Below are 25,703 nucleotides of genomic sequence, written 5' to 3'. Positions count from 1 at the left end.
TAAAACTAGATAAATAAGAAATATCCAAACAAAAGAAATCAATTTTAACGGAATAAGCACGTCATAGAAAAGAATCAAAATTAAACAGAACCCCCCAGCATAGTGGCAATCCTTTAAACATGATTAAGGATATGAACAAAATTGAACTAAAATTTCTTTTGATGCTTTTCTGCACTGCATATTTTTTGCTGTAAAACAAACGCAATTTTGTTTATTTGTTCCCTAGTTCACGATAACTTTATTGCACGATAAACAAAAACAAATTCGTTTATCATCAAATTTGACTGCAAACGGCACTACTAGCAGTAGTCAGCGATTCGCTTTTTAAGGACATGGTTTACATTGTTTACAATTGCCTTGCGAAAAAGAAACGTGAAACGCTGTTACAGAAAGGCGTCACCATGAAAAAGGACCCTTTTCTGCATAATGAAGGACTACAGGAGCGCCCAACCGCACAACGGCAGCGAGTTTTTATTTTGCTAGATTGAAATATGATGAAGCTCTCGCCGTTGTCTTGCTTGCGTCGGTTTTTGTGTACGTCCACTGCTTTAAGTGCTTTTTGTTTTGACTAGTTGCCGTTGCTGAAATTCTATTAAACGGAATATAATAACAGTGTGGGAAAAAATATAAACGATTCGCCCATGTTTTTCTCCCTCGTCAGATTCGCTCTCCGCGCGAAAGGTCCGGACAGTAGCAAGCTCAGCAGCAAAAGCACGCCCGGCGAGGTTTAAAACTAAGACCAAGCGAATCTGGTCGATGGGGTGTTCAGGCACGTTCAACTGGTCAATTGCTCTGGTGTCTTTAGTTTTTTGTTTTTGCGCCCCTTTCAGGGCTGGTGGCTTTCTCGGAGGGCTTGTTGACTGATGAAGGGGTTGATGGGTCAGAGTGATTGTGAGACGATGTATCGCATAATTGTAAAATCGTGATCAAGTGCGGAAAAACTCTTTTCCAATCGCTTTCAGTGTCCGCTTCGTTTTTGGGTCAACCACAGGGCACAGTGATGAAAAATGGTGCAAAGCTGCTTAAAGAGGGCGTTTCGATCAATATAACTCACGGAGTACCCGTCATCATTATATTTCCATTGGTTATTTCGCTTTATTGTTTATTGATATTTTCGTTTTAATTTAATTTTATGTTACGAAATTTTTTCTAAATATTTTGTCGTTTCCGTAACCGTTTTGAATTGTTGTTTCATAGCTTAAATTTTATACTTTTTTTAAATTCACATTGATTTGTTGCAAGCAGTCACATTTATTAACCTGATTTAGATATGCCATTTAGTGGTCAGATGACTTTTCAGTCATTTCTATGCTGACTCGCTTAAACTCACTAAACATATAAAATGTTACTTTCCAGATATTCCGACTCAAAATTCGCGGAGCTTCAAGCCAAGGCTTCTTGAGTGCCTTGAGTGGTTTCAATTTCCCATTTCCCGTTGGCTAACCGTGTTACGAACCCGCCACATGCATATGTAACATCGCGACATAGCTCGATACTTTCTATGCGCGCCAGACGAAAACAAATAAAAGTTTCCGTGCAGCAGCTGCTTGTGCTCCCCTGTTCAATATCCGCTGTTCGAAGTCAGCCGTTCTCCCCGGATGTCATTGTATCACCATCCATCGGCAGTGGTCAATGTCGCCGGAAACAAAATGGTAAAACTATTCCCTCCCACGCGGGGTTGGGCTCTTGGAGCTGGGAAAACTTACCCATTTATACCCTTTGCACCGCTTTTTTGGGCGGTGCTTGACTTGAGCAGTTGAAATAGAAAAATAGACGACGGCGAAATTGAAAAGTTTTCTGTTGACACCACCGAAACAGTATGGTGCAGTGGTGCGTGTGTATGTGTGTGGTGGTTAACATGTAACGGCTTATTGTGGCAAAACAAAAGGAAAAGTCCTTCTCTCAAGATGTGCGGGAAGAAAATACAACATTTGGAGCAACAAAAACTCCCCAATACTATGCCTCCCGAATATTGGGTTTTGTGAAGATAAAGTTGCTCTTCAAACTACAGGAAACATGGGAAAAAGGTTTCGCTGTGTTACTAGCGAGAAGCTAAAATTTCATGCTTTAGTTCAATAGATATCTTTCTACTGGTGCTTTTTTCACTCGAATCACACCAACAATCGGTAGACAACTTTGTTGCGGCTGCGTTTGATTTTTGTAATCAAGTGCCAGGCTCGCTAGAATATGGATATTTTATTGTCCGGTGCGATTGTTTAACACTACCAGATAGCTTATTTCCGGATTTACAACATATAAATAGTTTCTACCAATCAAGACACAAGGATAACTGTTTTGTGATTGTCAAACGGAAAAAGGGCCGATGGAAAAGGCCGGCGGCGTTGACCATATCTATAGGTGTATCATTTTTTTCAGTCACAAATGTTACACATATTGAAATAAAAAAAAACACAAAAAACACTGCAATATTCAAATATTTTGTAACAAAAAGTGTAACAAGTTAGCATAAGACACAAAGTAAATCCTTAATAGTAACGAGTGGCAGAGCGTTGAGTAAGGTCGCTTAATTCGCTTCAAGGACACTGTAATTAATACAGGAGCCCCCAGTCCTGCAGGATTATTTGCCCAGTTCCGCAGAGCGCCCGGGCCATCAATCTACACTATTATTTCGGCCATATTTCATTTCATAATATGCTCGGTCGGGAGGGGTATTTTTGTAAGATCACGTCTCTCGGTCTTCGGTCGCTCGAGAACAAGAGAGAGAGAGATAGGGTCCTTCGCTCGATAGAAATCCTTCGTCCTTCGTGTCTGTTTCACTGGCGCGACGACGAGGACGGTGTGGCCGGTGGCCCCGAATTGCTGCTCGCTGTCTGGCCCGTGACTGCGTTGTGTGTTTGTTAATTACATTTGATGATATAATCTAATCACAACGAACTTCTCCCCCGAGGAGCAACAGTCTCACGCGCGCGCTGCACACACTGCTGCTGTCGCTGATGCCGCTGCTGCTGCTGCTGCAGTGTGACTAATGACCACCGGAGTGGAACTCTGGCAGGACTCGGGCAGGCGAGTCCAGCATCGTTCGCGAATAATTTGGCTAATTGAAGAATAATTAACTTTCGTCCCTAATTCGATACACCGTGCCGAGCGCGTAAAGTGGCCAGCCGCGCTCTGCTGCGTCGGTGTGGCTTGTTCTTTTATTGTTATTTGGTGAGGTAGTTACGGGCAGTTTTTGCCTCGTGCTGCTAAATACGTTTATGCTTTATTGTTCCAGGACCGACGCCATGCTTAGAGGTTGGCAGGACTCTGTGCGTTTGCTTAATGATCGAAGTTTTACCGTATGATATCTGGGTCAAATCAAGATGTACTGATTACGCCATCCCATTTGTGCTTTTGAGCAGTTAAAAATGTTCATATCAATAATATTAAAACTCCAATAGACTCTAAAATCACCGAAGCATTCAAAACAATGGCCATTAAGAATAGGTTTATATTTCAATGTATTCTCTATTTAAATTATAATACTTAAAAGTGATTATATTTATTTAAAAACCGTTGCAAAATCATTGCAAAATGACAGCCAAATATATAATATATAATTTATATAAATACGGCCCGGTTTGTTCTTGTAAGAATGCAGTTCTTCATAATGAGACAAATAATTTTTAAACAAGCGCTTTGCACAAAACGAGTTGGGATGCTGATCTGCGCAGACATCTCCTTTTACTGCTCGAATATGTTCCCCGACTCAAGAGTGTGTTAACAGCCGAATAATGTTATTCTGAGAAATAGGAAAAAAAATGGTGCTGATCGGTATCGGGCCTTTCAAAATCAATACCAGGAAATCGTAAGGAACTACCCAACTCAAAGCTAAAGATTAAAGCCTTTTAGCTAGAAGAACCTTCCCTCCCGAAGAACGACGCATTTAACATTGAACTCAATGCACGTTCTTCAACCGCTCCCTAAAGTAACCCTGCGTACTGCGCTCCAATCGAGCCCCTTTTTTATCGTACGATGCGAGTCGGGCTGTGTGTATTTTATGGACAGTATAAACAGGAGTCTTGTGAGCAATAAGCCCAACGAAGCTCATGGTGTCTCGTCGTCGTCGCTCGACGCTTCGTATGGGGATCGCTTTGCTTCGATCTCGTTTATTGGCGGCGGCCCACATGAGACTAAATGTGGCGCTCTGGTGCTCCGGGGGCCACTGTATAAAATCAACAGATTGTATGCGCCGCTGCAGGAATATGAAAATAATGAATGTTAGCATCGTACCAGAACGTGGCCGGGGAGTATATTACATTTTGCCGGTTTCTTTTTCGAAAAGTGCTGCAAGTTCGGAACGGTCTCGTTGGCACACCATATACCGTGTTCCAATATCCGTTTTCACATCGCATCGCCATCCAAAAATCCACCCCAGAAACCGCAGCCATACACACACACACACAGACATAGACACAGACCCACACCCGGAGAGTATCGTCCGATGATCCCAGTTCCGGTGTCGGGCACGACAACTCGTGGTGCACGGCAATAAAGCGAGATTTAATTTTTAATTTCAAATCGGTGGTCCTTCGTCCTGCCGCACCGCGACCCACCAGACCTTTTTGGGGTACGGAGAGGAACTCCGAAAACCGATTACTAATATCGACAAATTATCCCGAAAGCGTGTAACCGCCGGGAATCCTTTCCGGGATCGGTTCAAATCGGTGCGGTTTTATGGTGGAACACATTCCAACCACCACCTAGTCTGACCATTCAGCATTACCGTTACCACTACCCCGCTGCTGCTGCCGTGTTCCTGTGGGGTTTCCTGATCGGTTTGATTCCACCAGGGAGCCCGAAAGCAGACGTTCTATGGGGTTGTAATTTCAGGACTCGCAGCTCGATTCGGTTTGCCGAGCGCGCGCCGGTCGATCCGGCAGTCGGCAAGGGCTGCTACCGAAACCAGAGGGGCACGTTCTCCAACAGGAAAAAAAATCCTCACATCTCGGAAGCTCGGATTGCAACTAAACCCGAAATGCTGCTGAAATCGATTTATGCAGAAATTTTCGGGCCGGATTTGCATCGATTTGCGATTGAACTAAGGGCCAGTTTCCACCGGCGCAAACCCCTGAAATCCTGTAAAATGCGGGAGCAAACCCGTTTAATGCTTTGGACGGAAAGGGACCATAGCTTCCCTAGTGGGGTACTGAGCGCAAAAGTGTGAACCTCTGGATTTGAAGTAATGCAGAGCAATCGGCCGTAAGTAGTGTTCTGTTGATCTTTAATAAAAAATAGAAACGTGAAGCTTGTTGTTCATAATGGGCAATAATGGCCTGTTTGGTGCATAACAATATCGTTTTGCACTAGAGTGCAGTTTCCAATCCTGCCAATACTGATTCCATAGGAATTCACGTCGGCTTCGGTCAATTCAGTGAACATTTTGTCAGGCAATTGTATGTTTGGCTGGATTTTGTTGAACATTTCTGAATCTATGATTTTCAATGGCACTAATGAGTTGCAGCTTTCTCTCACACTCCGAGCTCTATTGATAGCGTTAGCATTTCAGTTACAAATTCTGTTTTCCTCGTCCTTTATCTGGGACTTTCCTATCATTATGGAAGGAATCCCGGATGTTTTCCCCTTCGACAAGAAAATAAACAATAAAATAAATAAAACAATAAACGAACTTGGATAAGTAAATAAAATATTAATCGGAGTTGTTGGGTGCAATAGGCAGGTCCAAATAATTAAATTAACCAAAACATCGGAACGTGCAATCTAATAATCCTTTCTTTAAGTTTAATTTCGAAAGTCTTCACCTAAAATAGTGCCAATGCTGTTTGTTAACGGAAATGTATGGCAATTGATTTAATTATCTTTTAATTTTATTTATATCTCTTGATGCATTAACATGTTATTCATAATTTGTATCTAATACTAAATTAAATACACACAGCTCTGTTAATTACTATAGCGAAACTCAATGAATTGTGCTTCAAATGGAAGGTACTGGCTACCCCTAAGGGATACGATGCGATATCCTTTAAACGATGCAAGGTACTCCTAACTAGCGAAGGAGCTTCTGATTGGGCAATTCTTCGATCGTCCCTTTATAGGCTCAGGAGAATGATCACTTTTTGGATCCACCTTTCAATGTAAAGGTACTAAACGGTATGCGGGACACCGAATGGCTCCTCAAGTTTCGGGTTCGGCAACTTAAAAGTTCCACCCTTGTTGCACCGTCCATTCCATTCCGGCCGCTCAAATGCCTCATAAAGTCACCCGAATAATATGCTCAACCGGAAACGGCGTAGCCAATAAAAATCATTTCCAAAATGTTTCCAAATCGGGGCGAATCGAACCAAAACGACAGCCCCAGATAGATAGTAAACATGGTAAGAAATTGTTAACGATTCGTACCGCCGGGTGTGTTGTGCGGGATCAGGCAATGCCATTTCACAGATTTGGAACTTTTGCGGCCAAGGAGCGGCAGCGTACGCCTCGCATCGCAATCCACTGAATACTTCACCGAATCCCGAATCCGGAACTAGTTTGCCGAACTTTCCCAAGCCAATCGACGGTTTCAAATATCTCGTCCAGATTCGCATCCCGCCGGGCTGCTGCGGACTATTTGCCGAGCCCACTGAGATTGGTCGTCGTCCTGCCCGGCTGCTCCGGACTCGTAAAGGGGCGCTTCATAAAATCGAAAGTACATGATTGCTCCTCAAGGGATAGAATCCCGGGCGCTCGGTTGGTGCCCGCTCTGCTTTCGTCCCGGGCTCGGTGCTGCGGTCAGCAGAGTCCGACACAGTCGACGACAAAACTCGGAAGCACCCGACTGTGTGGACCACCTCATCTTCTCTTTTTGTGTGCCACAGTAGACCTCGACCGGAATCTGCGCTAGGGATGCACCAGGATGCGCCGCGTCACGGGACCGGCACCGACGGGCTGCTGCACCGGAGCAGAACTTCATAAATTGTTGCTCTTGGGCCGGCTACCGGGTTTTTGGAGTTGCAGTTGAACCAAAGTTCGACGAGATATTGCTCCGTTGCGTTGCGTGTGCAGGCCAGCGGTAGTTGATTTTAATGGGCATCAGCCCAGTGCTTTCGGGTGGCCGGCCAACGATGCTGCCGAGAACGTCGGCGTGCCATTACTCGCTCCCAAACTGTGACGGATGAGTTTATCACGGTTGAATGTTGAAATTGCTGCCAGCCGAGCTCGGCCCCGATGAAGTCGTCGGGATCGAGATGAGCAGATCCACTCTCTGTCGCTCATGGGCTCATGGTTTCAACGAATTGGTTGGCAAAATGTGAAATTATTTCCCCTAAACCGATTGGATTTAATTCGAAACCTAACAGGAAAATAATGGCTCCACTCTGGTAGGAGTTACGTATGACCCCGTGCTAATGTACCTCCTTATGAAACAAAAAAAAACCACTTGGATGCTTTCAGGCGGCACCGAGGGACAGCAACGTCCCATTGGGTACGTCGTTTCGAGTTCTCCAAAGAGTCGCTTACTGAATGCTGATTAGATTACCGTTTGCTTCACGAAAATTGGCTAATCGATGGCACACAATCCCCATGATATGCTAATAGCAGCATGTTGCAAGCGGCGGTGACCTTCACGGAAACTGTGAGTTTTTGGTGTGCGTTTTACGACGTTTCGCTTTTACCGGCAATGTATGCCGTGAATGACGAATTATTATGGGTTTTAATGATTGTGAACTACTTCATGGAACTCGGCGGCGCGGACGTGATCAGCAATCAGTCGGTCGGCAAATGGTTCCATACCGGGCACTCAATGCTATCATATGGCAAACACTCTACCACGGAGCAAGCAGCATACTATCACCATGGTTGGGTGTTCTTCCTACTTTCGACCGTCTGGGGCTCGAGCTGTGACCCACGTGAGTTAGCCTGCAATTAATGGTGGCGTTTTTTAAGCTAAAAGCTGTATTTAGCATTTCGTGTTTGGTGGAATTGAATCAAAGTGTTAGTGGGAAAATATGAACCGCTATAGCCAGCACACCCGTTTGCCCCACTTCGTTTCGAAGGCCTGCATTCTCCACATTCCGGTTTCTTTTTTGCTACTAACTCCAGACATTCCGCACTACGAGTGGCGCGGGTTTAGTCGCGTGTGCCAAACCGGCGCGTCGTGTGGTTATGTTCCGAACTGAAACCGATATCAAGGCATACAGAAGGTGCCAGTAAAGGAATTAGCGTGTGCAAGATGCAGTGTTCAACCGGGGCTACAGAGGCCGTAAATTACAGTCTTTAAAGCCGAAGGTTAAATTAAGTACATTTAATTCGGTACGTACTTACTCCGCACGACAATTTCGCACGGGAACGAGCTTTCCTCCGAGTCGAATGACGGAAACAGGTTGCTCTTATTTGGCAAGGAATGTGAATTATTTTTACCGTTTATCCGTTTATTGGAATTTGGCAAGCGAGCAAACACAGTGAAGCTGTCTGCTTTGTGCTGTTTGCCATTGTCAAAGTAATTGATTTAATTTTTTTTAAATGGCTAATTCTATAATGTTCCAAATTAATGGCGTTTATTGCTTCCGACATGCGGTTGCAGCTGGTTGGGAATTAAAGTGGTTCAGGATTTTTTTTTATGATTAATCAAACACAGATCGTTTTACAGCCAAAGTCACATCATCGTGATAGTCACCTTTCTCAGTCTGAAAAATAAACGGCAATTTTTAGCCATCGAATAACCAACCACATGAAGCTACGATTATTATATCGCAAAAATATCCAGATAGGACTTTGTCACCTTTGACAGTAATGAAATGATAGGATGGAGAGGGGACTTTTACCTATTTGCGGAACAAGCGATTCAGTGCCTTATCCGTTGCGAGAGCAACAAGCAGGATGGCTTTAAGTATGTCGTTACGGAAAACTAGAACTAACCGGATAAAACTTTCCGGATCTGTTCGTTAACAAATTTTCGAGCCCTAGTCGAGCAGCCCAACGTGCCAAACGAGCGGGCTGAAGTAAATTTAGATTGATCCGCTTGCTATCCTCGGCGTTGCGAAGCGATTTTCGGCGTAGGAAAAATGGGCAATATAGGATGGTAACATAAAACTTAACGGCGCCATTTAGGCTCGGCATCATCGGCGTGAGCCACCTTTGTCTGATAACCTCGGCAATTGCCTCTTGGTACAGGTAACACGGCTCCGGCCGGGGAGGCCTATGAATAGAGTTAGAACTTTATTAGTAGATCCCACGAATGGAGGTGTAACCTTAAAGAGGGACCAGATTATTAGGGGCAGACTCATCGTTACGAGTATCCTGCGTGTAATAAGTGGGTTGCTGTACAGGTAACGGAACGGGAAGGCACCCGGTGCAGAAATCTCACCCACTCCAAAAACATGAATATCGATTAACATAACCCGATGATGGTGTTGGTACCCAGAATCGGTTGCCACAAAACCGCCCCAAAACCGTACACGATAAACTTATTAGCGTGTTTTGCGTTTCCGAATGATAATTGAACCATGTTACGCCTGGATAATTGCCTGAAGATATCAGCCAATTGAATAATGACGCGTTCATTGGGTGTTTGAGATGCAAATAATGCATGGTGCGAGTGTTTGCGGTGTTGATTATTCAGATTATTATAGTTTTTTTGTCTTTGCGGCGTCCGTCGCTCATTTTGCTGTGGTTTATATCGATTTTATTTTGGTTTTTAATTGTTAACTTTTATATTACACGGTATGCTTTATATTCGAGTGTTGTTCTAGTCCTTTTATTCTGTTAGCTGATTTTCTTCTCTTAGAGTTCTTCTTTAGTTCTGTTTTGTAATTATGTTTTTTATTGCGTCTTCTCTTGGGGGCTTTACGAGAACAATACATGTATAGTTTAACGGTAAAGTGCTTCTCGACAATATTTTTTATGTGTGTTTATGTTAGTTTTGATATATTATTTTATACTTTTCATTTATTACATTTTACTTTTCCGTTTTATGTCTTATTCCAAAGTTCACGTTTGCCAATCAGTCTGCCATGTACACTGTAAGACATGCCATTCGTTCACTGCACAAGATCCTTTATTAGATAAGTCCTAGACCCTTCTGATCACTTTGTAGTTTCGCTGCCAATCGCTTACACTGCTTCGCCGGAACTGCAACAATTGTAATTTGTTCGGGGAGCATTCTGGCTTTTGGCGTGATCGAAAATGGAACACGATCGGGATGAGACCACTTCGCTTCCGTGTTCCTTCGCTCTCCGTCCGCCTCGCCCATCGTTTCCGAAGGCAACGCAAGCCGATTTTGCCGTTTCGATAAGAAACATCAACAGGGAAAGTTCTTCAATCAAAGAGCAGTAGCGCAACGCAGGGCAGGGTTGATGATGATTTTTCCACCACTCTGGGCACAGTCTCGGGCGCTGGGCGCCACTTCGTTCCATTTCGCTGCGTTTTCACTAACGAATCCTTTTTCCGGTTTTCCGGGACTCTTTCTTTCTCTCTCTTTCTTTCGCCCGCAGATACGTTCACGGAATTGGTTCGGAAACACGTAACTCATTGTTCCATTTACACAATGCTCGAGATTTAGTGCTGGTCACGACGTGCAAGCATGGGAAGAGCTGGCGCGAGCTGCAGGATGCTCGGTGCGACGAAGATAATCGAGAGTATGATAGGTGAGTGTACACTGCCAACCTGCCATCCCTGTGCTGCCGTCCTACCCGTGAACTCCTTTAACCTGCTTTCGGTCACGCTGCTGCTCCTGGCGAGATGATTTCATCTCATTACAATGCTTTCTGAGGAACTCTTGGCTGGCGCGGCTGCCGCTACTTGAAACGGAAAAGTGTTTGCCTCCCTCTTATCTTACTCTCCTTTTTCTAACTCTACTTACTCTAAGTTCGATAAAGTTCTTCGACCGCTCCAATTAATATTGGAAAACGTTGTTAAACTGACGCTTCCGCTGAGACTGAAACAAAGAAATGAGCTATCGTTGATTGACCGCTTTGTTTGTTGAATATTCGTGAATTTTTAGTAATATTTTTCCTTGTAACTTAAATTTTTTCAATTATTCTCATTTTAACATTTGTTTTTTTTTGGTTTTATCTCCGTGATACTACTTGGGATAAAAAATGACCGGAATTTTAAATTTTTTATTTGATTTCTATATTACGGACGGCAGAAATATTTTTTTCTTATTCTAGAACCCTATCCTTTCCTATTTCCTAGGATTGCCTCTCGAATATTGCTACATTTTATTTACTACGTTTGGGTTTGAGAAATAGTTATACTTTTTGTGTTCAGAATGTAAGGTTTTGAAGAAAAAATCAACAAAACAGATACATTAAGAATGTTACAAAAAGCCTTCAGTGAAGTGCCTCTACCAAACCGCATTAAGATGGTAGAGAACGCATTCCCGTCATGTTTCACTCACAGTAGTACTAACGGTCATCGTTTCGTAGCATATGTGCTACGACTTGGACCTATCACATGTCTATGTTATAGGCCATCAACGTCAGAAAATGACATTACACTCTACCGTATTGCGCGATCGATGAAACGTGAATCGTAGAGACAGCCAGCTGCCGTCCTGAGATGCTTCAAATTCCCGGACTTCGAAATCGAATTCAAACAAACAAAATGTATACTTTTACACGCCGCAGTTGTGTCCATCTCGAGGAGTGGAGTTTTTCTCTGTTGGCGACTGCAGTTTATACTCGGACACTAGCCGGATCGCCGAAAAGTGGTGTTTTTTTCTGAACCCAAGTGTGTAAACCACTCTCGTTCGCGAAGGGTTCGTGCTCTGGCCTCCAACATTCGATTATCGTCATGTTCCTGCTGACGACGACGAGTACAGCACCGAGCCGATAGCCACAAGGGTTTGCAAACAATATAAAGGCCCCAGCTGCAGGTTGTGTAGCACCAGCAGCACCAATATCCTTATGATATGTCAGAAAATATATCAGGATGGGTTTACCGCGTTCCGCGTTCTTCGGTCTTCTTGAGACATTCTGTGCTCTTCTGTGTTGCGCTCGCGGTGGTGTAGGCGATGGCTGGCCGAAGTGTTGGGGGCCCGGAGCGTGGAAAAGTGTCACAATGCATCGCACTTGCTTTCGACGGCAACTGGAGCTCCCAGTAGCGGCCACCACCTCAATCTCAACCGAGAAAGGGTGGGCGCCCTATGGCGCCGTTTTCAATCTCGTAAATGTTGCAAGACAATCGAACGCGCCTTGCGGTACTCTGGTGAGCCAACCGGTGGTGGTGTACTAGCAGCGCCAGCAGAGGCAACCGAGTGTCCCGTGGGTGATGTTACGGAGAACGATTTACGATCCGGATCTCGGATCGCTTCCGGGTGCGATTTAAATATGACAAACTTCTTTCTGCTCGTGAGATTTTATTTTTTATGTTTATGCGGGAAAATTGATGGGACTAGCGCCACGCGCATAAGCATCGTGCATTGTGTGGTTTCACGCCACTGGGTGCTCTTCCACACGCTGGATTGGAAATCTGGGCTGTGCTCGGCGAGCAATAAGTTTTCGGTCGTTACTGCACCGAGCACCGTTTGTTACAAATTCGTTAGAAACTCGATTCAGCTTCGGATGAAAATAAAAGCTGCTGGCTACGTCTTGATACTAATACCTGGATATTGGCACTCAAAAGAAATGGAAAGAATTTTTGGGAACAACGTTAACGGAAACCGTAGCTATTAAGGTTTTTGTTGCTTATCATCGATTCATTTTCGAGGAGTTGTAGAGCAGTCTCGGTTACGCTAAGACTTTAGAATTTTTAAGACGTTTTTAAAGATTTTTTGATTAGTGTTTTATTGAGACATTTTTGGGACTCAATTCAAAATGCCCATAACTTTTTGTTTGATCCAAATCATTGGTAAAAATCCATTCCCACGAACCAATCGATACGTATCAGGTCCTTAGCAACTTCCCTAATGGCCGTTCAACAATTAGTGAACACTATTTTCCCACACTTCTTGAATGTTTTCGTCTGTTCTTGATGAGCTCGGACGTCCGATATGCTCCTCAGGCGTCCTCAGAACTTCTCGGCCTTCCTGGAACTTTTTTGTATTCCGATAAACGTTGCTTCGGCTTAAGCTCGCTGCACCATTAGCCATGGTCAACATTTCGAATGTACCCCCGTTCGAGCGAGTAGTCCGTTCTCAAACTAATTTCAAAATGGTGATAATTGCGGATAAGGGTAGAAAGCACGACTACCGCAACATGAAGGCCCAAACAATTGCGCACGCCGGATTCACAGATTCCTTGAATTGTCCTCCAGAAAATTCAAAAGTCCTCGTACTGTTTGCACTAACCCCGTATGCGTTACGCAGCTCAATAATTTTAACGCTTTCGAGGGCTCCCTTTCCGATCTCTTGGAATAATTTCTTAAAACAGTTTGTAACTGTTGCCCGCTGCGAAACATTTTAAAATATTTTATAGTTTTAACGTTTGCATCATTTTATTCAACAAACAACTAATCGAGAAGATGTTGACAAATTGTCGCCAAACATAGAAAGAAACATAGAGAGATTTAGTCCAAAAAAGAAGCGTACTGACTTAGCTGTGAAATTCCCACAGTGAAACCCACAGTGAAAGTGCTTAAGGAATCGGTGGACTTTGTCAATTCGGCCCAATTCTTCAACTCACTGGAATCGAACCCCAAAGTTTGAATGTTGCATCAGTATTAGTTACGAAGTATCAACCCTTTGTTTAGGAAGCCAAAACGATCGTCTCAGTATCACAAATTTAATTTATTATCAAGCAATAAACTAATCTAATCACTAAACTGATCATGATTTTCATAAGGTGTACTTCATGTTGACTGTTCCCGGGTAGCCATCGACGCAACTTTTTTTAGTAGCATACACTAGGGACAATCAGTCTGGTTTGCCAGCGAAACAGTTTACATCAAATGAGAAATATTGCCCCATGAATAAAATGTTTTGTCAAAAATGTATTGTCAAACGTAACCGCCCAAAATTGACATCATCTGCCTAATGGCGGAGGGCTGAGAATGAGAGAGATTAATACCCTTGTCAAACATCAAGGGCACTGCCAAAACCCCCAAGCTCCTTTGATCATTTTAAAGCTCGCTGCCAAACGACAATCCGTTATCGTGGCAGCTACTTTCGTGCGTCTTCCTCCTCTTCTCAGAAACAAAGAAATGGAATCGCTTTTCGTCGAAAACATCGGCCCAGTTCGCGCTTTGCATTGTGTCTAGGCAGTTGAGGAAGCTGGCCGCCGGGGAAGCTTTGGTGAAAGGTTATGGGGAAGGATTTTCCAAAGCTTTTGAATGCCATTATATTAGATAGCAATCGTGGCTGTTTGGAGTTGGAATTTTCCGCAGAAGTTAACGGTAGAATCCGTCTCGCGCATAACGATGGGGCGGTCAATCGAACGTGGTCTCATGACAAACCGGATCGCACCCAAGCTGTTCGTGCGGGTTTTCGTTAAATACCTTATTTCTTCTTTAATTCAAACGAGCCTAACACAATTTGTGTGTACAAAGTAAATGGTCTCCAGAACGGCCGTTGAGCTCGCGGTAATCACAGCACGGCCCAACACAACGGCCCCGCAACGGCTGATGGTGGTTTCAATCCTGAATTTAATTTCCCCAACAATTTAATTGAATCGCTTTGCTCGGATAAGAATTTCCTTATAAACAAGCGGGTGGACGCGAAAGCCCCAAAAGCCACGCACCGCGAATTGTCCGGAATTTCCAGGTACCGGCACCCGGAGCACCACGGGTTGGACTGGTCTGGAAAAAAGTGGGACAGTGGCTGGGAAAGGCTGGGCGCGCATATGTAGGTCGTGCTGAGCGGAGTGCACGGGGTTAAAATTAAATTTTTGATTAAATCTCCGGCGCGCACGCTTTGGCGCGGTGGCTACGAACGGTGATGGGAGCCAATTTTAATGAGTCGAAGCCAGTTGGGCCTAGAGGCTGGGATCTCGTCACGGGTTCTTGCGCCTTGCGAAATCGTACTCACTTTTCTTTTCGCGCGAGGAACAAAGTTTTCTTATCTTTTCAACCGTTTGAGGGGCGATATTTTCGCGGGCACCGCCGAAGAAGCGGATTATGTGGCTTCGAAATGAAGCATTTATTTAATTATGTGGTTTTATTTTTTTACCGAGTGAAAGGGTCGATTGAAAATTCGCATCCTGTGCATGGCGCCGGTTGATAACAAATGTTGTGGCGGTGCTATCGTGGTTGGAATATTATTTGTTGAAAACCATGTCATGATTCTATTTTGGGTTTTTTTTTGTTTATTTTTTTTAAATATTTTCACCAAAGATGTTTTTGGTGCATCAAGAAATGGGAAATGCTCTCCATACTGAACGTGCAAAATTTTAACTTGAACCTTTTTCTGTTGAAAACAAAATTTCAAAAGATTTCACATTCTACAATTTGTATTGTCCTTGTCTGTGGTTCCATGAAATGCCTTGTTGGTTAATATTTGCGAATCAAAACCTGAACCATTAGCTCAAATCCATCTTGAACATAACAGAGACTGCGTCGTGACAAAATTGTCTACTGATTTGAACATATCGATTTTTGTAATCTGTCTGAATATCGCTTATCATTAAGTCACTTTTTTGCATTTGATTGATTCACTAACAATCGGTTTTTTTAGACTTTAAACTGTGCCAAAATAAACTACAAACGTATTAGATTGTTCTCCTTATTGAGTATAGTAAGAAAACTAAAAATGCTTGTTGTGTTGCAAAATGCTCAAAATGTTGAGTGTTAATAATATTATATTAGTTGTGATTTTCAGATTTATAAAGTCTTTTGTTCGCATGATCAGGATGTTTCTCAAATCAGAGCCTCAGGTTGCCTAATATCTCTACACCTGGACGGCTCTTTAGTCCGTTTTGATCAACCTTACGATGATTCTGTTTCTATGCAGCTTCCTCGGTGATGGCGATAATATCGTTTAGGGTGACAAAAATGAATACTTTAACAGAGGAACTTTTCTCCTTTATAGCCTGTTTCGTTACCCCCCCCCCCCCCCCCCCTTCCCCCCCCCACACACACATACACACTACTATTTGACTTTCAACTTGCCACCACTAGTGTTGGGGCGATCGCAATGGCGGATAAAGGAAGCAAACACACCTATCAGCTCGCCTGGTTTCGATGTCCGGCTGCCGGAAGGTAGTTCGAAGAGAAGGAGTCCCAAAATGAGACATTCCTTATTTCGTCGAGTAATTTTTCTTTCCCCGAAGCCCACGGTTCTTCGACGGCTGTGGAAGGTTTTTTGCCGACCGAATTTTAATGGCATGGGCTCCGAACTACGACGCGTGGGGCCCGCCAGGCAAAGGTGGCGGTGTGGTGGCGTCCGGAAAGACGACCTGCGATACGGCGGTGCTTTCCTTTTTTCCTGTTTTTTTTTGTTTCACTGAAATGGTTGGTTGGACTGCATAATTTATGGCCTTGCTTTACACCGGAACGAAAAAGATAGTACCCCGGTCGGTCCTCGACCGACGCTGATCGTTCGTGTAGTGCTTTTCCGTTTCTGTTAGTTAGTTGGCTTTTCCATTCTGCTGACGTGCGCGCACGTGTGTGTCTGTGTGGCCACTAATGAATTTTTCGTTCTTCGGATTGATGAAAGGGAACAGGAAAACCCATATTCATCTCACGTGTGTTCCCATGTGTTGTAGGACAATTTTAAGGAAACGAAGAACGTGAAAAGGTTCGACCTACGGCACGGAATCCTTTGCTGGCTCTAGCCTTTGTCTACTGAATTTATTCCATGGCATTTTATTGAATAGTTCCATTTGGAACGCCACTTTCGTTCGGTCCGTAGTGCTTTCGGGCTTTCCTTATGCCCGGCCCGGCTCGAAAGCCAGACATTGCCCTTCATTGGCTAGACACGGTCATAAAATCGTGTCACGCTTTTTACCGCCATCGATTGTTTGGACAACTTGATGCGGCTTTATTTTTACGAACAACAAACATGGCATCTAACCATAACCGCCGCCTAACCCACGTTTTACATTTATGTGTTTTACGGTAAAACTCTTGTTGGGCTTTTGTTTAAAAGCGCAGGGTCAACAGTCTTCACCCAATTATCATAATAGCAAACCACATCTGCAATATCACGCCCGTTTCGGCCCAAGCTTCTGTAACTGTAAAAGTTCACCGACTTGATTTTATATACAGTTTTTACAAAAATTCATAAAAATCGAACAAACGACCATAAAAAGTATAACCATGACGACTGTAATGGTAAAAAACAAAAAAAAATTAAATACATGTATTTAAAATGTATTTCATTTGTATTCACGTAAAACATTTAAAATGTAACCGAATGAGTACTTCGGTTACCAATTCGGTTATTTTTCCCCTTGTTCTCGATATTTTTGGCTTATCGCTGCCTTATTTCGTAACACTTCCTATTCCAATTCACACCTGTTTCGGAAGCCACGCTTTCAATAGTTTCTGCAACTAAAATAAAAATTTCAAAACTCCCAAATCCTACTAGCAAGTGCTGCCCTGCCATAGAAACTAGATTTGAACAAGAGTTCCAATCTAGAACCCTAAACCATGCCGCGAGAATCGTATTGCTCAAGGTGTGGCATTCTCGGAACATCGCAACCGAACCTCGTTGCGAAATGAAGAAATCTGCACCCGTTTAGCCTGTACTAGTGTGTAACGAGATCCAAATCTGTCGTCTCAAACAAATTTTACGATACAAGCCAACGCCCGAGAGCGGTTCGTTCGTTTGCCTTCGTCGCGGCGGCGATATCGTGTCTTGGCAATCGCGCACCGTGCCATACCAATCGAAGTTTAACGATTATTTGAAGAAATCCAAAAGTGATTTCATCGTTGCCCGCGCCAACGACACCGTGGCCCATCCCGTAACGAGGGGCGGGATCGAGGGCCAGGCCACACAATGGCAAGTATGCTGTTCGTCTTTTCGCGAAGAACCGCGCGCTTTTCCAGCCACGGTTCTCGTTTTTTTGGTAGCCATTTATGCTTAGCCTCCGTGTTCGGGGAAGGCACCGACAGATTCTTCATGCTTTCTAATGGAGCAAATGATGTCACTCGTTTAGAGGGAAGAGCACGGGTGCACGAGCGATACGCGATACGATTTCCGGCAGCGTTGGCCCTCAGTGTCCCCGATTTTCCCGGGGCCAACGTTGGGAAACGACGACGAAACGTTCTCGTCGTGGGGCGCGGGACATCCAAATGAGCTTTAGATGAAATATCCTGCCGCAGGAAAAATATTGTATCCGGTTTCCGGATCCGGGTCCAGTCCCGGTTCTGGCCGGCGCACCCGATTCATGCTCCTTATTACTATCGTCTCGCATTTTTCGTCCGCTTCTCTGTGGTCATCAATTTCCATTCGGGTTTTGCGTTCCTCGCGCGCGCTCTTTGAAGAATTTGTGGATGGTCCGAATGTGAGACCATCTCGGGACAACCATAAAACACAACCTAAGGCTTCTGCTATGCAAGAAAAAAAAAACAAGGAAGGACACAGGAAACCTCCTCCAGACGACTACCCCGGGCGGTATCCAAAATCGAAACAAAACCGAAACTACCCCAGGTTCGGATTGCGCATTCTCGCCACGGTCTGCCAGAATCGCTTTCTCTCGATGGTTTCCTTTTATTACGAGGTTAAAAAATGCCAGGAATTTCAAAGTTAATTTGGACTGAAAGGTTCAAGCTAAAGTGGATTTTTCTAATTTTAAAGTGTCTGACAGTCAACCACAGAAAAGAAACAATGTTGCAGAAAACAAGCTTTCAGAGAGCAGGTTCTACCGAAAAACCAAACCTATTTCTACCTAGTTGAAAGGAATAAAATGTTTAAAGAGGAACGGGTGCTGGGAAACCTTCGATTAATTCATAGACGCGACGATTAAAATCATACTGGGAGGCCTCACGAAGCGTAAAAACTAGCGTAAAATTAATTTGTAATGCGGAACTGTTTACGCCTTTGACAGAAGCGCAGCAGTTTGACATTAATCTGTAATGTCAAAAAAATTACGTTACGCATCGTCTGTCACCGCAGTTAGATTTTTATGGTCTCATTGAAATCAGTGATTTAAGATCAGTGATTGCCATTTAGAAAGATCATATGTGCCTCATCCAGTAAGGTCAAATGATCACTCCGTTGACACAGTATCTCTTTTTAAAAAAAACGAATATGTTATAACATAAAACCCGGCCTTATAATTTATTAGTATAGTTAGAAAGGCACTTTCTTCCTCTTTGAAATGCATTCCATTTCATTCAAATCGGATGACTGATTAAAACGTTATGCGTGTTTATGTGTCCGTAGATCTACAGCCGCTTGAATCGCTGGAATGTCTTCGTAAAATGATCCTTTCATAGCCATTTTCGACTTTATACAGATACAGGAGATTCAGATGGCCGAATCGAAAAAAGGTGTTAAGGGCCATCCCCAAGTTTCGAGGAGTGCAATAATTGCTGACGTCTAGCAACTGGTGGTGAACTTAAACTTATTAGACTACTACTTATCGAAAGCTTGAAAAAGGATGCCTTATACATTTTGGAGAACAAAACTGATGTCAATAGTTGTCAAAGTCTCGCTACTTTTGGCCCCTGGTAGCACTTTTCCGTGTCGAAAAATATAACCGACATTTCGGGTGTTATGTTCCGAAAACTCTAAAAGCTCAAAATAAGAAATCGATGCCTTAGTAAAGGGTGACTCCGTGTGTCGCGGGGAATATTTGTTTTAAAATCATCGTCTTTTTTCATGGACCCGAAACCCCACATCAAATCTTAGCACAAGCAGACAGTAGACTTCCATGCTGTGGAACAACGAGAAAGTGAGAGATTGTGAAAGGAACGTACGGAAAAGAAACGACTTTCTAAGGGTCTCCGAGAAAAGGACCCTTTGGTGTTGCTGCTGCTGCTACTGCTCGAGGATAGTAAAATGTCGAGATGGATGTACTCTGGAACCTGTCCCTTTTTATGCAAAACAGAGGCCTTCTCCTTACCCATCGGACATAATTTGAAACAATGGAAGTTTTATGTAAGCTAGCGCCCCCCGTGCCGTGCGTGTGGAGTCTCGGTGGTTGTATTTTTTTTGTCGTTGGTCGAAGGCGTTTGCATAGGACAGCAGCAGCAGCAGCATGTGTGTTGTGCGGGTGGTGAAGCAATTTACTGTCGCGTTAGCCCGAAGTAAATAAGTAGTCCCGCTTGCTCCGGAGCGGCCCGCAAAATCAGCGGTAAAGGATCTCGGTGCTGCGAGGTGGCTCCGTTCACCGGCGTTTTGAAGTAGGTTCATGTTTATGGCACGAAATTTAGCTGCCATCAGCATAAGTTATAGGCACTTGATGCGGATTGGATGCTCTAGCATGAAATTTGCGTTTTCGTCTTTCGTGCCTTTTTTCGCATGTTTTTAGAAAAGCTATACATTTTGTGGGGGGCTAATCCGCCGCGTGTCGTGTGCTGTGGATCTCTGTGTGTGCGGCAACGTCGCATGTCTTGGCGGAGTACAATAGGCGAGAGTAGTATTTGTTTGATGAGGTGTTAACAACACAAATATACCAAATAATAGCCAAATGATTAAAGACATCGCGCTGCGAAGGGGGCCACCCGGCAGCTAAGGTTTTTACGGCGAGCCGAACAAACTGGGACCGTTCTCTAGTGTAGTCCCGTTGGAGCATAAATAGTTAAACCAGCACAAAAGCCAGCGCTGGTATAACCTTGCTACTATTCTTTTATTGATAAGCATGTAAGTTATTTAGCATTTCTTCTCAGCCATTTTTGCCCTTTAGCAATCGGCCGTAGGCCGTAGAGCATTTTGTGTAGCTTTTGTGTTCTCAGTTTTTTTTTGTCAGCCGCCAAGCCCAAACTGTGACATCGATAATTATTAAAGTAGCAGTACTGGATTTAGGGCAACAATTTCAAGTCGAAAGCGGAATCAAGCATATCGCGCCTGATACCTAAGGTGTTTTACAGCATCACACTCATCAATTTCACAAAACTTTCTCTGTGTTTTTTAAGATTGTTTTTGTTCACTATATGTTCACTATCTATGCCACTGTGTTCAAAATCATAGGCTGAAATTTCTCCTTTCGAACCCTTATTATATCCTTCATCTCCAGCCATTGTAAACTCGTAGTTTAGTTGTTGAACCTTTTATTTTCACTCATGCTCACTGATACTGTCCAACTGTTCTCTGTTCTGTTTCTGAACGGCTGTCACAGTTGAACGGCCAAGGTTCATATAAGTCAGCCCTCGTACGATCGAATCACAGCAAGATGGGCACAATGTGCCCATCAACGTTATCCAGATTGTTTAAATCAAATCTGTCAGAATTTGGTTACCATTCAAAAATTTCTCAATATGGTCAAAAGCACGACAGAATGGTGTGCTTTAATAAACATCTAAAATAAAACATCGAACAACGGCAGCCGGATGAATGGCTCGATACAGTCTTGAAAAGATGTTTAAATTCAGCCTTTGCTCCTAGTTTTGTTATCGAGATTATTTAATAGATGCAGAAGGAGCTTGGTGTTAGTTTTAGATAAACATCTACATTGATCCAATCCAAAGTATAGTTCGTTCCTTTTTTCCACTATAATCTTAAAAGCGCCCATCAGGAGGAGCTCCGCAGAATTCTCATTTAGTACTGGTGTGCCTCTGTCCTCTATCGGGGTGGCCAATGTGCTCCACTAAACCACACCGAACCACACGCAGCACGAGCCCTCGATTCGATTTCCGCTTCTCTCGGGCGTTTCGGGACATTTCTGACAAACGATTCGCCTGCCAATCAGCCGCGCGCAACCTTTGGAGGTTCGAGTTCGAAAGGTCCGCCGTTCGGGTTGCGTAATGGGGTATGTTTGAAATTCTTTTCGAACGTCAGTTTGGGCGAATGAATGAAAATCGTTTCCCCAGCGGACTGTGGTTTCTTCCGATTTCTTGCCGCCCGATCGCGTAAGTTTCTTTCCCTTTCTTTCCTGAGCTGGGCTAACGGCAAACTAGAACTCCTCCAGCGGCGGTGGCGGCAAAGTTGCACGCTGGCGCTAACTTTCGCTTACCAGAAAGCAGAAAACAGGAGGTCGGAGCAGAGAACCGGCACAACTTTGTCACATCGGGATGTCAAATGAATTTTTCATTCTAATACCTGCCACAGATCAGGAGGAATTTTACCTTCAACCTGCAAGCGGCGTCGGCAATCATGAATAAGATTACGCGCTGCATTCGGACGAGCGGAAAGCATTAACCACCGTCGTCGTCGTCGTCGGGCGGAGTTCGATGTTCTGCCAACCCAGATGTCTTCTGGGTTTGCTTTCTTCCCAAGGCGTCCGGGAAATGGGAACGCGGATTGCAAATCCCATTTTTCGGCCAACCGAACGTTACCGGGGTACATTTTTCATGTTCGGTTTTTGTGGTCGTCGCCCGGATCGTCCCGAACAAAGTGTCTCGCAGAAAGATGGAACAAGTCTTACGGAGGAACTTGAGTAGTTTCGAAAAGAAACCATTTTTAGAATTTATTCGAGACCATATCTATTTTTATAAATTAATGCTCTCTATCAAGATGCACTGTTCAAGATAATAACTTCGGTATGTTTTGTGTCGAAGCCTAGGAATGTTACACTTTAGGTAAAATACTAAATGAAATTCCTACAAAAGCCTTTATTACTACTATTAGAACGGACAGAGCCGTATTGAGAGCCAACCCGAACACTGACGAGCCTTTAGATCATATTCATTGAATCATTTTCAAAATAAAGTTGACAAAAAGTTGGTCAAAAAACAAAAAATCAAATCAGTTGAAGCTCAACTTTAAATAATAGCGTTAATAGGCAAAAGTGGTAATCACAGCGTTTGGTGTGATGACAAAACTCGCAATGACGCGACTTCACAGAAAAAGCCTAAAATGCCACTGACAAAATGACATTTCGAATTGCTGCAGCTTTCGCTAGATTTTCCGGAACAAATGGTTCAAAATACGACTCTTGATACTTCGAAAAGATGATTCAACTGTACGTCATTGGGGTCTGATGAAGAAGAGTCGTTCAGTCGGACAGTATATTAAAAAGTGTGTATCTAAAAAGCGTTGAAACTAAATGTCATATAAGAATTTTGGCCGTTCAACGGTTACAACGGTGATTGTTAGAGACGGTCAGTGTACTGCTAAGTGCTCGGTGTTCTCAACAAATTTTTTATGTCACAAAACCCAGTAACGTGGGTTTGACAAAATTTTCCTTTGAATCCATTGACCAACTAGTTAATACAAACTGGCTACCGCTAACGGACTTTTTAAACAAATCTTACATCGCGTCGGGTCGTGAAAAGCTTCATCTCGCAACTGATTAAATCGATTTTAGCAGAGCACACTCTAGTGCGTAGTTCCGAAATGTGTTATAAATCTCTTGTAGAACCCAGTCAGCTTCGTAAGTAAAACGCCAACGAAGGGAAATTAGTTACTCGATGTGATCACCATCGGTGCATGTGTCAAAGTGGCATTCACACTTTATCAGCCACGAGAACCCCGAGGAAAAGGGCCCAAAAGAGCTGCGAGCGGGTAATGCTTCACCCCCCGGGGCGTCATTTATGCTACCATTTGGCATCTCGTTTTTAAACAATCGCTCCCTCTACAGTGGTTTCACCATATTCCGTCCCGCGGGAGCAGGACACCGGGTGCCGGCGTCTGTGGTGGTAACATCATATCCTCACTTTAACCTCAGCCTCGTATCGTTGGCAGAGATCAACCCCAGGCTGCTGCAGTGTGCCCCGTGAAATGTGTTTAGCTTCGCAAACACTCGACCCTCGGAGAAGCTACGGTTGATATTTTGTGTTTATGGCGCCGGCACCGGGTTTCGGCAACCTCTCCCGACCGACCGTGCCGTAGGTGAAACTGCATCCGCCCATCACCGGGGCGGGGTCCCTAACCTCCACTGGTTTGCCGGTCAAACCCAACTCCCAGACGTGTACGTACCGAAGGTGCTGGCGGTAGCAAAGCGTTACCATGTCGCACACCGCAAAAGAATGGCTGGAATAGAGATGCATACGCAACACGGCGCACATACCGTTCTGTCCGTCGCCGATGTGCAAATGTTCGTTCTTTGTCTCGATGGGGCGGAAAGGCAAAATAAGGAGCATACCTATAAAAAAGCGTCGGGAAAATGGAGTCCGAGCAACGGCACCAAGAGTGGAGTGGTTGGCCAGCCATCACACCACGCCACAGCCTCTCATGAAGCGGTTCGGTGAACCAGAATATAAGCCTACAGACAGCAGCGCGCCCGGTTGACGCTCGGTTTGGGGGCTTTCGTTTAAGTTGGCCACCCGGTTTTATAACTATGCAGAATACTTTTTCTTATCCCCACCGGCAGCGGCTTGGCTAATCCGCTTCACAGTTTGGTCACGGTGCTTGTGTGGGCCTCACAAATTTAAGGCAACCCCCACGGCAAAAAACGGCCAAGAAATACGAGGTGTTGGTGTGATTACTTTTTGTCTCTCTAGCCGTACGTTCCGAGTGTTGCGGAATGTCGGAGGTGGCGCACCTTCACTAACTGGTGTGGCTTTGGAAAACTAAATCGTCGTCACGGCGAACAGATTAAAGCGCCTTTTGGTGGCAATATTTAAGTGTTTTCTCGACATCCAAGAAAACGTGAAGCACCATGCGTCTCCATCGGGCGCATAGAGAAATGGTAGCTATAATAACATAAACTGCGCTACAGTGCACATGGAGCGGTCGCAGTTTCATACGTTGTACTATAATTCTATTGTGCTAGCGGCATGTTTCTTGCTTTCATAAAATTACTAGCACCTTTTGGAAAGGTTGTAACATGGCGCCTCCATCAGCCACCAGGCGTCTCCATTCTGTAGCAAAAAGTTAATTTAACATGCAGCCAACCTTTTACGCTGAGCAACATATTCACATTCAACAAAATGTTGCTTTCATCATGAAAATTTTGCAATTTTGTAATTTTTAATTAAGATGTTTTGGTGTTCCGTTTCAGTTACTTGACCCAACGAAGCCTCCAATGGGTCCAATCCATTTAATCTTTTTTCAAAGTACCTAAAGCTCTCTTGTTTACCTTCAAACTCTCTGTCGCTCTCTTTTCAACCACAGCATTCGTTGGTCCTGCTCACGAAACCAGAAACGATACGCCGGTCGCTCGGAGTCGGAAAACCGTTCTTTGGGCCTTGTTAACGACGGCCGTCCCAAAAATATGCTGCTGATAGGGATTGAACGAAGCCAATTTCTCGATACCGTCTCAATGTTTGCGTTAGGGTGTTTAGGTTTTTTTGCATCTGTTGCATCTCGTAGAGGTCATAGGAGGAGCAGCAGCAGAAAGGTTATTGATGTTCCCAAGGGGCACCAAAGGTGCCATCTGGGTACGGAATGTATTGTGCCTATCTCGTGATACTTGAACATGTTCGCATGTTTTGATTTGCTCTTCCCCACTGACGATGGTACGTGTGGGAAACATAGTTTTTGACACACTTCTAGTAAGGTTTTCGATTTCAATATTTAAAGTATCAATAGGAAGCGTTCGCGTTTAGCGTCTAACATAATCTCTTGTTCTCAAATGTCTTGTTGTCGTGTCTTGTTCTCAACATGTTCCCGATCTTAACTTATCCTATTTGAAATTCTCTGATTTTCTCTACATTAAGCACTGGTCATAATTTATTAAATGGCAGCATCATGAATTTTGGCAGGAAAACGTCACTGTTTGGCAATATTGACCGAAGGTTTTCGGGAAGGGATTTAGGTTGTTTTAAATATGTATGGCTAACACTAATCATTGTTTTCGCAAGAATATTATTAATTTTCTTGAAATAAACTTTATCAATTAGCC

The 25,703-nt window shown here is 43.9% G+C and overlaps 1 protein-coding gene across 1 annotated transcript in view; it reads left to right on the top strand.

Moving 5' to 3' along the window:
• The window catches only part of LOC131216550 (exostosin-1), a 59,500-nt gene that overhangs the window by 21,792 nt on the left and 12,005 nt on the right, over positions 1-25,703 (top strand). Inside the window, exon 2 of the mRNA XM_058211066.1 lies at positions 10,431-10,583. Within this exon, the coding sequence (XP_058067049.1) occupies positions 10,431-10,583 (153 nt within the window). The remainder of the gene's footprint in view (positions 1-10,430; positions 10,584-25,703) is intronic.

The sequence above is a fragment of the Anopheles bellator genome, chromosome 1, assembly GCF_943735745.2.
Source record: "Anopheles bellator chromosome 1, idAnoBellAS_SP24_06.2, whole genome shotgun sequence".
Taxonomy (NCBI): domain Eukaryota; kingdom Metazoa; phylum Arthropoda; class Insecta; order Diptera; family Culicidae; genus Anopheles; species Anopheles bellator.
Note: the sequence above shows the minus strand (reverse complement) of the source record. Positions and strands in the feature narration are given on the sequence as shown.